Source organism: Oncorhynchus nerka, linkage group LG7 (genome assembly GCF_034236695.1).
Source record: "Oncorhynchus nerka isolate Pitt River linkage group LG7, Oner_Uvic_2.0, whole genome shotgun sequence".
NCBI lineage: Eukaryota > Metazoa > Chordata > Actinopteri > Salmoniformes > Salmonidae > Oncorhynchus > Oncorhynchus nerka.
In genome coordinates this window covers 1172246-1185046 of record NC_088402.1, presented here as the reverse complement: position 1 = coordinate 1185046, position 12801 = coordinate 1172246, and the positions used below count along the sequence as shown (strand labels likewise).

At 51.2% G+C, this 12801-nt stretch overlaps 1 protein-coding gene across 2 annotated transcripts in view; it reads left to right on the top strand.

Annotated features, from left to right (window-relative positions):
• Positions 1 to 12801, top strand: part of ptpn2b (protein tyrosine phosphatase non-receptor type 2b) — a 42957-nt gene that overhangs the window by 18177 nt on the left and 11979 nt on the right. Inside the window, exons 7-9 of one of the 2 annotated variants that reach the window (XM_065020091.1) lie at positions 9266 to 9427; positions 9905 to 10047; positions 11543 to 11650. In XM_065020091.1, coding sequence (XP_064876163.1) covers positions 9266 to 9427; positions 9905 to 10047; positions 11543 to 11650 — 413 coding nt within the window. Of the gene's footprint in view, positions 1 to 9265; positions 9428 to 9832; positions 10048 to 11542; positions 11651 to 12801 lie in introns of both variants that reach the window. The other variant, XM_065020090.1, reaches the window with a different exon arrangement.

Genomic DNA, 12801 nt, shown 5'->3' with positions numbered 1-12801 from the left:
CATGTAGGTCTGTTAGCTAGCTGGGGAGAGTGACGAGACTACATGTAGGTCTGTTAGCTAGCTGAGACTACATGTAGGTCTGTTAGCTACATGAGGTCTGTTAGCTGGGGAGAGTGAAGAGACTACATGTAGGTCTGTTAGCTACCTGGGGAGAGTGAAGAGACTACATGTAGGTCTGTTAGCTAGCTGGGGAGAGTGAAGAGACTACATGTAGGTCTGTTAGCTAGCTGGGAGAGTGACGAGACTACATGTAGGTCTGTTAGCTAGCTGGGGAGAGTGACGAGACTACATGTAGGTCTGTTAGCTAGCTGGGGAGAGTGACGAGACTACATGTAGGTCTGTTAGCTAGCTGGGGAGAGTGACGAGACTACATGTAGGTCTGTTAGCTAGCTGGGGAGAGTGACGAGACTACATGTAGGTCTGTTAGCTAGCTGGGGAGAGTGAAGAGACTACATGTAGAGCTAGCATGACGAGACTACTGTTAGCTAGCTGGGGAGAGTGAAGAGACTCATGTAGGTCTGTTAGCTAGCTGGGGAGAGTGAAGAGACTACATGTAGGTCTGTTAGCTAGCTGGGGAGAGTGAAGAGACTACATGTAGGTCTGTTAGCTACCTGGGGAGAGTGAAGAGACTACATGTAGGTCTGTTAGCTACCTGGGGAGAGTGAAGAGACTACATGTAGGTCTGTCTGTTAGCTAGCTGGGGAGAGTGAAGAGACTACTGGGGAGAGTGAAGAGACTACATGTAGGTCTGTTAGCTAGCTGGGGAGAGTGAACGAGACTACATGTAGGTCTGTTAGCTAGCTGGGGAGAGTGAAGAGACTACATGTAGGTCTGTTAGCTAGCTGGGGAGAGTGAAGAGACTACATGTAGGTCTGTTAGCTAGCTGGGGAGAGTGAAGAGACTACATGTAGGTCTGTTGAAGAGACTACATGTAGGTCTGGTTAGCTACCTGGGGAGAGTGAAGAGACTACATGTAGGTCTGTTAGCTACCTGGGGAGAGTGAAGAGACTACATGTAGGTCTGTTAGCTACCTGGGGAGAGTGACGAGACTACATGTAGGTCTGTTAGCTACCTGGGGAGAGTGACGAGACTACATGTAGGTCTGTTAGCTACCTGGGGAGAGTGAAGAGACTACATGTAGGTCTGTTAGCTACCTGGGGAGAGTGAAGAGACTACATGTAGGTCTGTTAGCTAGCTGGGGAGAGTGACGAGACTACATGTAGGTCTGTTAGCTAGCTGGGGAGAGTGACGAGACTACATGTAGGTCTGTTAGCTAGCTTAGACTACATGGGTCTGAGCTAGCTGGGGAGAGTGACGAGACTACATGTAGGTCTGTTAGCTAGCTGGGGAGAGTGACGAGACTACATGTAGGTCTGTTAGCTACCTGGGGAGAGTGACGAGACTACATGTAGGTCTGTTAGCTACCTGGGGAGAGTACATGAAGAGACTACATGTAGGTCTGTTAGCTACCTGGGGAGAGTGAAGACTACATGGGGAGCTAGTGAAGAGACTACATGTAGGTGTTAGCTGCTGGGGAGAGTGAAGAGACTACATTAGCTACCTGGGGAGAGTGAAGAGACTACATGTAGGTCTGTTAGCTACCTGGGGAGAGTGAAGAGACTACATGTAGGTCTGTTAGCTACCTGGGGAGAGTGAAGAGACTACATGTAGGTCTGTTAGCTACCTAGGGGGAGAGTACCTGGGGAAGAGACTACATGTAGGTCTGTTAGCTACCTGGGGAGAGTGAAGAGACTACATGTAGGTCTGTTAGCTACCTGGGGAGAGTGAAGAGACTACATGTAGGTCTGTTAGCTACCTGGGGAGAGTGAAGAGACTACATGTAGGTCTGTTAGCTAGCTGGGGAGAGTGAAGAGACTACATGTAGGTCTGTTAGCTAGCTGGGGAGAGTGAAGAGACTACATGTAGGTCTGTTAGCTACCTGGGGAGAGTGAAGAGACTACATGTAGGTCTGTTAGCTAGCTGGGGAGAGTGACGAGACTACATGTAGGTCTGTTAGCTAGCTGGGGAGAGTGACGAGACTACATGTAGGTCTGTTAGCTACCTGGGGAGAGTGAAGAGACTACATGTAGGTCTGTTAGCTACCTGGGGAGAGTAGCTAGGTCTGGCTAGCTGGGGAGTGAAGAGACTACATGTAGGTCTGTTAGCTAGCTGGGGAGAGTGACGAGACTACATGTAGGACCGTTAGCTACCTGGGGAGAGTGAAGAGACTACATGTAGGTCTGTTAGCTAGCTGGGGAGAGTGACGAGACTACATGTAGGACCGTTAGCTAGCTGGGGAGAGTGACGAGACTACATGTAGGACCGTTAGCTACCTGGGGAGAGTGAAGAGACTACATGTAGGTCTGTTAGCTAGCTGGGGAGAGTGACGAGACTACATGTAGGTCTGTTAGCTACCTGGGGAGAGTGAAGAGACTACATGTAGGTCTGTTAGCTAGCTGGGGAGAGTGACGAGACTACATGTAGGTCTGTTAGCTACCTGGGGAGAGTGAAGAGACTACATGTAGGTCTGTTAGCTAGCTGGGGAGAGTGACGAGACTACATGTAGGTCTGTTAGCTAGCTGGGGAGAGTGAAGAGACTACATGTAGGTCTGTTAGCTAGCTGGGGAGAGTGACGAGACTACATGTAGGTCTGTTAGCTAGCTGGGGAGAGTGAAGAGACTACATGTAGGTCTGTTAGCTACCTGGGGAGAGTGACGAGACTACATGTAGGTCTGTTAGCTACCTGGGGAGAGTGAAGAGACTACATGTAGGTCTGTTAGCTAGCTGGGGAGAGTGAAGAGACTACATGTAGGTCTGTTAGCTAGCTGGGGAGAGTGACGAGACTACATGTAGGTCTGTTAGCTAGCTGGGGAGAGTGACGAGACTACATGTAGGTCTGTTAGCTAGCTGGGGAGAGTGACGAGACTACATGTAGGTCTGTTAGCTAGCTGGGGAGAGTGACGAGACTACATGTAGGTCTGTTAGCTACCTGGGGAGAGTGACGAGACTACATGTAGGTCTGTTAGCTAGCTGGGGAGAGTGACGAGACTACATGTAGGTCTGTTAGCTAGCTGGGGAGAGTGAAGAGACTACATGTAGGTCTGTTAGCTAGCTGGGGAGAGTGACGAGACTACATGTAGGTCTGTTAGCTACCTGGGGAGAGTGAAGAGACTACATGTAGGTCTGTTAGCTACCTGGGGAGAGTGAAGAGACTACATGTAGGTCTGTTAGCTACCTGGGGAGAGTGAAGAGACTACATGTAGGTCTGTTAGCTAGCTGGGGAGAGTGAAGAGACTACATGTAGGTCTGTTAGCTAGCTGGGGAGAGTGAAGAGACTACATGTAGGTCTGTTAGCTACCTGGGGAGAGTGAAGAGACTACATGTAGGTCTGTTAGCTACCTGGGGAGAGTGAAGAGACTACATGTAGGTCTGTTAGCTAGCTGGGGAGAGTGAAGAGACTACATGTAGGTCTGTTAGCTAGCTGGGGAGAGTGAAGAGACTACATGTAGGTCTGTTAGCTAGCTGGGGAGAGTGAAGAGACTACATGTAGGTCTGTTAGCTACCTGGGGAGAGTGAAGAGACTACATGTAGGTCTGTTAGCTACCTGGGGAGAGTGAAGAGACTACATGTAGGTCTGTTAGCTACCTGGGGAGAGTGAAGAGACTACATGTAGGTCTGTTAGCTACCTGGGGAGAGTGAAGAGACTACATGTAGGTCTGTTAGCTACCTGGGGAGAGTGAAGAGACTACATGTAGGTCTGTTAGCTACCTGGGGAGAGTGAAGAGACTACATGTAGGTCTGTTAGCTACCTGGGGAGAGTGAAGAGACTACATGTAGGTCTGTTAGCTACCTGGGGAGAGTGAAGAGACTACATGTAGGTCTGTTAGCTAGCTGGGGAGAGTGACGAGACTACATGTAGGTCTGTTAGCTAGCTGGGGAGAGTGAAGAGACTACATGTAGGTCTGTTAGCTACCTGGGGAGGGAGGTCTGTTAGCTACCTGGGGAACGAGACTACATGTAGGTCTGTTAGCTAGCTGGGGAGAGTGACGAGACTACATGTAGGTCTGTTAGCTAGCTGGGGAGAGTGACGAGACTACATGTAGGTCTGTTAGCTACCTGGGGAGAGTGACGAGACTACATGTAGGTCTGTTAGCTGGGGAGAGTGACGAGACTACATGTAGGTCTGTTAGCTAGCTGGGGAGAGTGAAGAGACTACAGGTCTGTTGCTAGCTGGGGAGAGTGACGAGACTACATGTAGGTCTGTTAGCTACCTGGGGAGAGTGAAGAGACTACATGTAGGTCCGTTAGCTACCTGGGGGGAGAGACTACATGTAGGTCTGTTAGCTACCTGGGGAGAGTGAAGAGACTACATGTAGGTCTGTTAGCTACCTGGGGAGAGTGAAGAGACTACATGTAGGTCTGTTAGCTACCTGGGGAGAGTGGAGAGAGGTCTGCAGAGTCATGTAGGTCGTTAGCTACCTGGGGAGAGTGACGAGACTACATGTAGGTCTGTTAGCTAGCTGGGAGAGTGAAGAGTACATGTAGGTCTGTTAGCTACCTGGGGAGAGTGAAGAGACTACATGTAGGTCTGTTAGCTACCTGGGGAGAGTGAAGAGACTACATGTAGGTCTGTTAGCTACCTGGGGAGAGTGAAGAGACTACATGTAGGTCTGTTAGCTACCTGGGGAGAGTGAAGAGACTACATGTAGGTCTGTTAGCTACCTGGGGAGAGTGACTACATGTAGGTCTGTAAACTACCTATGGGAGAGTGAGAGACTACATGTAGGTCTGTTAGCTACCTGGGGATAGTGAAGAGACTACATGTAGGTCTCTAGCTACCTGGGGAGAGTGAAGAGACTACATGTAGGTCTGTTAGCTACCTGGGGAAGTGAAGAGACTACATGTAGGTCTGTTAGCTACCTGGGAGAGTGAAGAGACTACATGTAGGTCTGTTAGCTACCTGGGGAGAGTGAAGAGACTACATGTAGGTCTGTTAGCTACCTGGGGAGAGTGAAGAGACTACATGTAGGTCTGTTAGCTACCTGGGGAGAGTGAAGAGACTACATGTAGGTCTGTTAGCTAGCTGGGGAGAGTGAAGAGACTACATGTAGGTCTGTTAGCTAGCTGGGGAGAGTGAAGAGACTACATGTAGGTCTGTTAGCTAGCTGGGAGAGTGAGACTACATGTAGGTCTGTTAGCTAGCTGGGGAGAGTGAAGAGACTACATGTAGGTCTGTGCTAGCTGGGGAGAGTGGACTACATGAGGTCTGGAGCTGGGGAAGTGACGAGACTACATGTAGGTCTGTTAGCTACCTGGGGAGAGTGGAGACTACATGTAGGTCTGTTAGCTGCTGGGGAGAGTGAGAGACTAGAGTAGGTCTGTTAGTCTGTTAGCTGGGGAGAGTGAAGAGACTACATGTAGGTCTGTTAGCTAGCTGGGGAGAGTGACGAGACTACATGTAGGTCTGTTAGCTAGCTGGGGAGAGTGACGAGACTACATGTAGGTCTGTTAGCTAGCTGGGGAGACTGGAGGAGTGAGAGACTACATGTAGGAGACTACGAGACTACATGTAGGTCCGTTAGCTACCTGGGGAGAGTGACGAGACTACATGTAGGTCAGCTAGCTGGGGAGAGTGACGAGACTACATGTAGGTCCGTTAGCTAGCTGGGGAGAGGAAGAGACTACATGTAGGTCTGTTAGCTAGCTGGGAGACCCGAGACTACATGTAGGTCTGTTAGCTAGCTGGGGAGAGTGAAGAGACTACATGTAGGTCTGTTAGCTACCTGGGGAGAGTGAAGAGACTACATGTAGGTCTGTTAGCTACCTGGGGAGAGTGACGAGACTACATGTAGGTCTGTTAGCTAGCTGGGGAGAGTGAAGAGACTACATGTAGGTCTGTTAGCTAGCTGGGGAGAGTGCGGAGACTACATGTAGGTCTGTTAGCTACCTGGGGAGAGTGAAGAGACTACATGTAGGTCTGTTAGCTACCTGGGGAGAGTGACGAGACTACATGTAGGTCTGTTAGCTAGCTGGGGAAGTGAAGAGACTACATGTGGTCTGTTAGCTAGCTGGGGAGAGTGAAGAGACTACATGTAGGTCCGTTAGCTAGCTGGGGAGAGTGAAGAGACTACATGTAGGTCTGTTAGCTAGCTGGGGAGAGTGAAGAGACTACATGTAGGTCTGTTAGCTACCTGGGGAGAGTGAAGAGACTACATGTAGGTCTGTGAGCTACCTGGGGAGAGTGAAGAGACTACATGTAGGTCTGTTAGCTAGCTGGGGAATCCTACCTGGGGAGAGTGACGAGACTACATGTAGGTCTGTTAGCTACCTGGGGAGAGTGAAGAGACTACATGTAGGTCTGTTGTGAAGAGACTACCTGGGGAGAGTGAAGAGACTACATGTAGGTCTGTTAGTCCCTGGGAGAGTGAAGAGACTACATGTAGGTCTGTTAGCTAGCTGGGGAGAGTGACGAGACTACATGTAGGTCTGTTAGCTAGCTGGGGAGAGTGACGAGACTACATGTAGGTCTGTTAGCTACTGGGGAGAGTGACGAGACTACATGTAGGTCTGTTAGCTACCTGGGGAGAGTGACGAGACTACATGTAGGTCTGTTAGCTACCTGGGGAGAGTGACAGAGACTACATGTAGGTCTGTTAGCTAGCTGGGGAGAGTGACGAGACTACATGTAGGTCTGTTAGCTACCTGGGGAGACGAGACTACATGTAGGTCTGTTAGCTACCTGGGGAGAGTGGAGACTACATGTAGGTCTGTTAGCTAGCTGGGGAGAGTGACGAGACTACATGTAGGTCTGTTAGCTAGCTGGGGAGAGTGACGAGACTACATGTAGGTCTGTTAGCTACCTGGGAGAGTGAAGAGACTACATGTAGGTCTGTTAGCTACCTGGGGAGAGTGAAGAGACTACATGTAGGTCTGTTAGCTACCTGGGGAGAGTGAAGAGACTACATGTAGGTCTGTTAGCTACCTGGGGAGAGTGAAGAGACTACATGTAGGTCTGTTAGCTACCTGGGGAGAGTGAAGAGACTACATGTAGGTCTGGCTACCTGGGAGAGTGACGAGACTACATGTAGGTCTGTTAGCTACCTGGGGAGAGTGAAGAGACTACATGTAGGTCTGTTAGCTACCTGGGGAGAGTGAAGAGACTACATGTAGGTCTGTTAGCTACCTGGGGAGAGTGAAGAGACTACATGTAGGTCTGTTAGCTACCTGGGGAGAGTGAAGAGACTACATGTAGGTCTGTTAGCTACCTGGGGAGAGTGAAGAGACTACATGTAGGTCTGTTAGCTACCTGGGGGTGAAGAGACTACATGTAGGTCTGTGCTACCTGGGGAGAGTGAAGAGACTACATGTAGGTCTGTTAGCTACCTGGGGTGAAGAGACTACATGTAGGAGACATGTAGGTCTGGCTACCTGGGGAGAGTGAAGAGCTACCTGGGGAGAGTGAAGAGACTACATGTAGGTCTAGCTACCTGGGGAGAGTGAAGAGACTACATGTAGGTCTGTTAGCTACCTGGGGAGAGTGAAGAGACTACATGTAGGTCTGTTAGCTACCTGGGAGAGTGAAGAGACTACATGTAGGTCTGTTAGCTACCTGGGGAGAGTGAAGAGACTACATGTAGGTCTGTTAGCTACCTGGGGAGAGTGAAGAGACTACATGTAGGTCTGTTAGCTAGCTGGGGAGAGTGAAGAGACTACATGTAGGTCTGTTAGCTAGCTGGGGAGAGTGAGCTGGGGAGACATGTAGGTCTGTTAGCTAGCTGGGGAGAGTGAAGAGACTACATGTAGGTCTGTTAGCTACCTGGGGAGAGTGAAGAGACTACATGTAGGTCTGTTAGCTACCTGGGGAGAGTGAAGAGACTACATGTAGGTCTGTTAGCTACCTGGGGAGAGTGAAGAGACTACATGTAGGTCTGTTAGCTAGCTGGGGAGAGTGAAGAGACTACATGTAGGTCTGTTAGCTAGCTGGGGAGAGTGAAGAGACTACATGTAGGTCTGTTAGCTAGCTGGGGAGAGTGAAGAGACTACATGTAGGTCTGTTAGCTAGCTGGGGAGAGTGAAGAGACTACATGTAGGTCTGTTAGCTAGCTGGGGAGAGTGACGAGACTACATGTAGGTCTGTTAGCTAGCTGGGGAGAGTGTAGTTCCATTAGCTAGCTGGGGAGAGTGTAGTTCCATTAGCTAGCTGGGGAGAGTGTAGTTCCATTAGCTAGCTGGGGAGAGCGAAGAGACTACATGTAGTTCCATTAGCTAGCTCTGGAGAGTGCAGGTCCGTTAGCTAGCTGGGGAGAGTGCAGGTCCGTTAGCTAGCTGGGGAGAGTGCAGGTCCGTTAGCTAGCTGGGGAGAGTGCAGGTTCGTTAGCTAGCTGGGGAGAGTGAAGGTCCGTTAGCTAGCTGGGGAGAGTGAAGGTCCGTTAGCTAGCTGGGGAGAGTGCAGGTTCGTTAGCTAGCTGGGGAGAGTGCAGGTCCGTTAGCTAGCTGGGGAGAGTGCAGGTCCGTTAGCTAGCTGGGGAGAGTGCAGGTCCTTTAGCTAGCTGGGGAGAGTGCAGGTCCGTTAGCTAGCTCTGGAGAGTGCAGGTCCGTTAGCTAGCTGGGGAGAGTGCAGGTCCGTTAGCTAGCTGGGGAGAGTGCAGGTCCTTTAGCTAGCTGGGGAGAGTGCAGGTCCGTTAGCTAGCTGGGGAGAGTGCAGGTCCGTTAGCTAGCTGGGGAGAGTGCAGGTCCGTTAGCTAGCTGGGGAGAGTGCAGGTCCGTTAGCTAGCTGGGGAGAGTGCAGGTCCGTTAGCTAGCTGGGGAGAGTGCAGGTTCGTTAGCTAGCTGGGGAGAGTGAAGGTCCGTTAGCTAGCTGGGGAGAGTGAAGGTCCGTTAGCTAGCTGGGGAGAGTGCAGGTCCGTTAGCTAGCTGGGGAGAGTGCAGGTTCGTTAGCTAGCTGGGGAGAGTGAAGGTCCGTTAGCTAGCTGGGGAGAGTGAAGAGACGACATGTAGGTTTATTATCATTTCTACACATTTTCTTGTTTGACACCCATGCTATAAACACTATGTGAGAGTGATGTCTCTGTACTGTATTATATGTGGATATTTTTCTAACCTAAATTGCCTTTCTTAATTGCCAATTAGGGAATAAATAGTTGTATTGAATTATATTAAGCAAAAGGAATTATTTCAAGCAAAAGGAATGTTCACAGCCAACAAATACGTCTTCAGCTCTCAACCACTGAACCTGTGGTGTCTTTGTCTGTCTCTGTGGTGTCAGATGGACAAGAGGAAAGACCCATCGTCTGTGGACATCAAAGCTGTGCTGCTGGACATGAGGAAGTACCGTATGGGTCTGATCCAGACTCCTGACCAGCTACGCTTCTCCTACAGGGCCGTCCTGGAGGGGGCCAAGTACATCATGGGGGACTGCTCTGTACAGGTAACCAAGCTAACCCCAACCACACACCTAGCTAGCTGGAGGGAGCCAAGAACATCATGGGGGACTGCTCTGTACAGGTAACCAAGCTAACCCCAACCACACACCTAGCTAGCTGGAGGGAGCCAAGAACATCATGGGAGACTGCTCTGTACAGGCGGCTAACGCACCTAGGTACAGGCGGCTAACGCACCTAGGTACAGGCGGCTGCACCTAGGTACAGGCGGCTAACGCACCTAGCTACAGGCGGCTAACGCACCTATCTAGCTGTAAGGAGCCAAGTACATCATGGGGGACTCCTCTGTAGTACAAGTAGAGCACCTCTGGGGCGGCTGACTCAGAGTCCAAGTGATTTCATTAAAGTTATATTTGAGTATTTGATCTCCCCTCTTTCTCTGTTTCCTCCAGAAAATGTGGCGTGAGCTATCTAAAGAGGACCAGGACCCAGTGTCTGATTCTGAATCCCTTCTTCCTACCCAGCCACCCTCCAAGTGTCCCCTGGAGAAATACAATGGCAGCCGGGTGTCCCTGGGGAAAGAGGGAGGGGACGCGGAGCTGGGGGAGAGAACGACGGGGACGGAGTCACCATATAAGGAACAGGATGTGGACGAGAGTACAGCTAAGTGAGTATTGGTGTAGTAGAGACAAACTGCCTGGTAGTGTGGAGACGGGCTGCCTGGTGGTGTGGAGGCGGGCTGCCTGGTGGTGTGGAGACGGGCTGCCTGGTGGTGTGGAGGCGGGCTGCCTGGTAGTGTGGAGACGGGCTGCCTGGTGGTGTGGAGGCGGGCTGCCTGGTGGTGTGGAGACGGGCTGCCTGGTGGTGGGGACGGGCTGCCTGGTGGTGTGGGGGCGGGCTGCCTGGTGGTGTGGGGGCGGGCTGCCTGGTGGTGTGGGGGCGGGCTGCCTGGTGGTGTGGGGGCGGGCTGCCTGGTGGTGTGGAGGCGGGCTGCCTGGTGGTGTGCCTGCCTGGTGGTGTGGGGGCGGGCTGCCTGGTGGTGTGGGGGCGGGCTGCCTGGTGGTGTGGGGGGCGGGCTGCCTGGTGGTGTGGGGCGGGCTGCCTGGTGGTGTGGGGGCGGGCTGCCTGGTGGTGGGGGGCGGGCTGCCTGGTGGTGTGGGGGCGGGCTGCCTGGTGGTGGGGGCGGGCTGCCTGGTGGTGTGGGGGCGGGCTGCCGGGCTGCCTGGTGGTGTGGGGGCGGGCTGCCTGGTGGTGGGGGCGGGCTGCCTGGTAGTGTGGGGGCTGCCGGGCTGCCTGGTGGTGGGGGGACGGGCTGCCTGGTGGTGTGGAGACGGGCTGCCTGGTGGTGTGGGGGCGGGCTGCCTGGTAGTGTGGGGGCGGGCTGCCTGGTAGTGGGGGGACAGACTGTCTGCCTGGTAGTGGGGGAGGGGCTGCCTGGTAGTGGGGGGACGGGCTGCCTGGTAGTGGGGGACGGTCTGCCTGGTAGTGGGGACGGTCTGCCTGGTAGTGGGGGACGGTCTGCCTGGTAGTGTGGGGCGGGCTGCCTGGTAGTGTGGGGGCGGGCTGCCTGGTAGTGTGGGGACGGTCTGCCTGGTAGTGGGGGACGGTCTGCCTGGTAGTGGGGGGGGGACTGTCTGTCTGGTAGTGGGGGGAGGGGCTGCCTGGTAGTGGGGGGACGGGCTGCCTGGTAGTGGGGGACAGAGGTGCCTGGCAGTGGGGGATATAGTGGAGACAGACTGTCTGTCTGGTTGTGGGGGATATAGTGGAGACAGACTGTGCCTGGCAGTGGGGGATATAGTGGAGACAGACTGTCTGTCTGGTTGTGGGGGATATAGTGGAGACAGACTGTCTGTCTGGTTGTGGGGGGACGAGGTGCTGTAAGAGAAGAGACACTGCTACTTTTAGCTGGTTGTATTTGCAGTGTTTCTCTTCTCTAAGGGCTGGTTTCCTGGACACAGATTAAGTGTATTCCTTGACTAAAACATATTCAATCATTTTTCGACATGAATTAATTTTTGATACCGGAAACTGTCCCAAAGAGTCTGGGGATGTAAGGAGAAGCGTCCTTTATTGATTGCCTCTTCTGATCAGAGTGCTGGTTCTAAACTTAGTGGCAAAAAGGTTTGATTGACTTGCATCCATTTTTGCTGCTTTTGTCACAGTGCTCGCAAGAGACCGCGCGATGAGAGGGTGTCTAACTGGACCCCCAAGATCACAGACCCCAAGCAGACGAAGCCCAGCATAACAGACTCTGAAAAAAAGAGAAAAAGGTGAGGATTCATCTGTCCACTGCACCTTTTAAAATACATAGTCATTAAACTCACTGTACCATTAACTAAATGACCTTCATCACATGAAATAACCAGGATATCGTTTTGGATCCAAACATGTCTGTATTGAAAGGTGATTCATTCACAGGGACAATTTGTTTTATTGTTTTTCTATTCACTAGGACTTCCTGCGTTAAAGGGTAATAGTTTGTGTGTGAAACATGTAGACTATATTTCTACTATCACCTCAACATAACGTAGCTGCTTGTTTGGGATAATAAATGTAATTTCTCCAGTACCATGAGCCATCCCACATATCTGATCTATTTCTGGACGAGTATCACCTGATTTTAATTGGTCAACTAACTAACCATCAAGCCCTTAGTGGAATCAGGTGTGCTAGTTCTGGAATGGCTCCAACAAGCAGACTAGGTGCTGGGGAGATGAGATGGTAAAATACTACTTCTTATTACTCTGTAAGCTGCTGCTAAACGACCACCCACTTCTCCAGTTTCCCCTACGTACAGATCTAGGATCAGCTTCCCCATATCCTAACCTTAACCATTAGTGGGGAAAATACAAAACTGACTGAAGTTCAGCATCTAGGGGGATCTTCACCCTACACCCCAGACAGACAGACAGACAGACAGACAGACACATGCCCATCTCCCCCTTTTGCCCTCAGAACAGCTGCAGTTCTACAAGGAGTCGAAAGCGCCCCACAGGGATGCTGACTCGTATTGACTCCAATGCTTCCCACAGTTGTCAAGTTGGCTGGATGTCCTTTGGGTGGTGGACCATTCTTGATACACATGGGAAACTGTTGAGCATGAAAAACCCAGCATATTTTTAGTTTTTGACACTCAAACTGGTGCACCTGGCACCTACTACCATACCCCGTTCAAAGGTACTTAAAACTTTTGTCTTGCCCATTCACCCTCTGAATGGCACATATACACAATATACAGTCGGGCAAAAAAGTATTTAGTCAGCCACCAATTGTGCAAGTTCTCCCACTTAAAAAGATGAGAGGCCTGTAATTTTCATCATAGGTACAATTCAACTATGACAGACAAAATGAGAAAAAAAATCCAGAAAATCACATTGTAGGATTTTTAATGAATTCATTTGCAAATTATGGTGGAAAATAA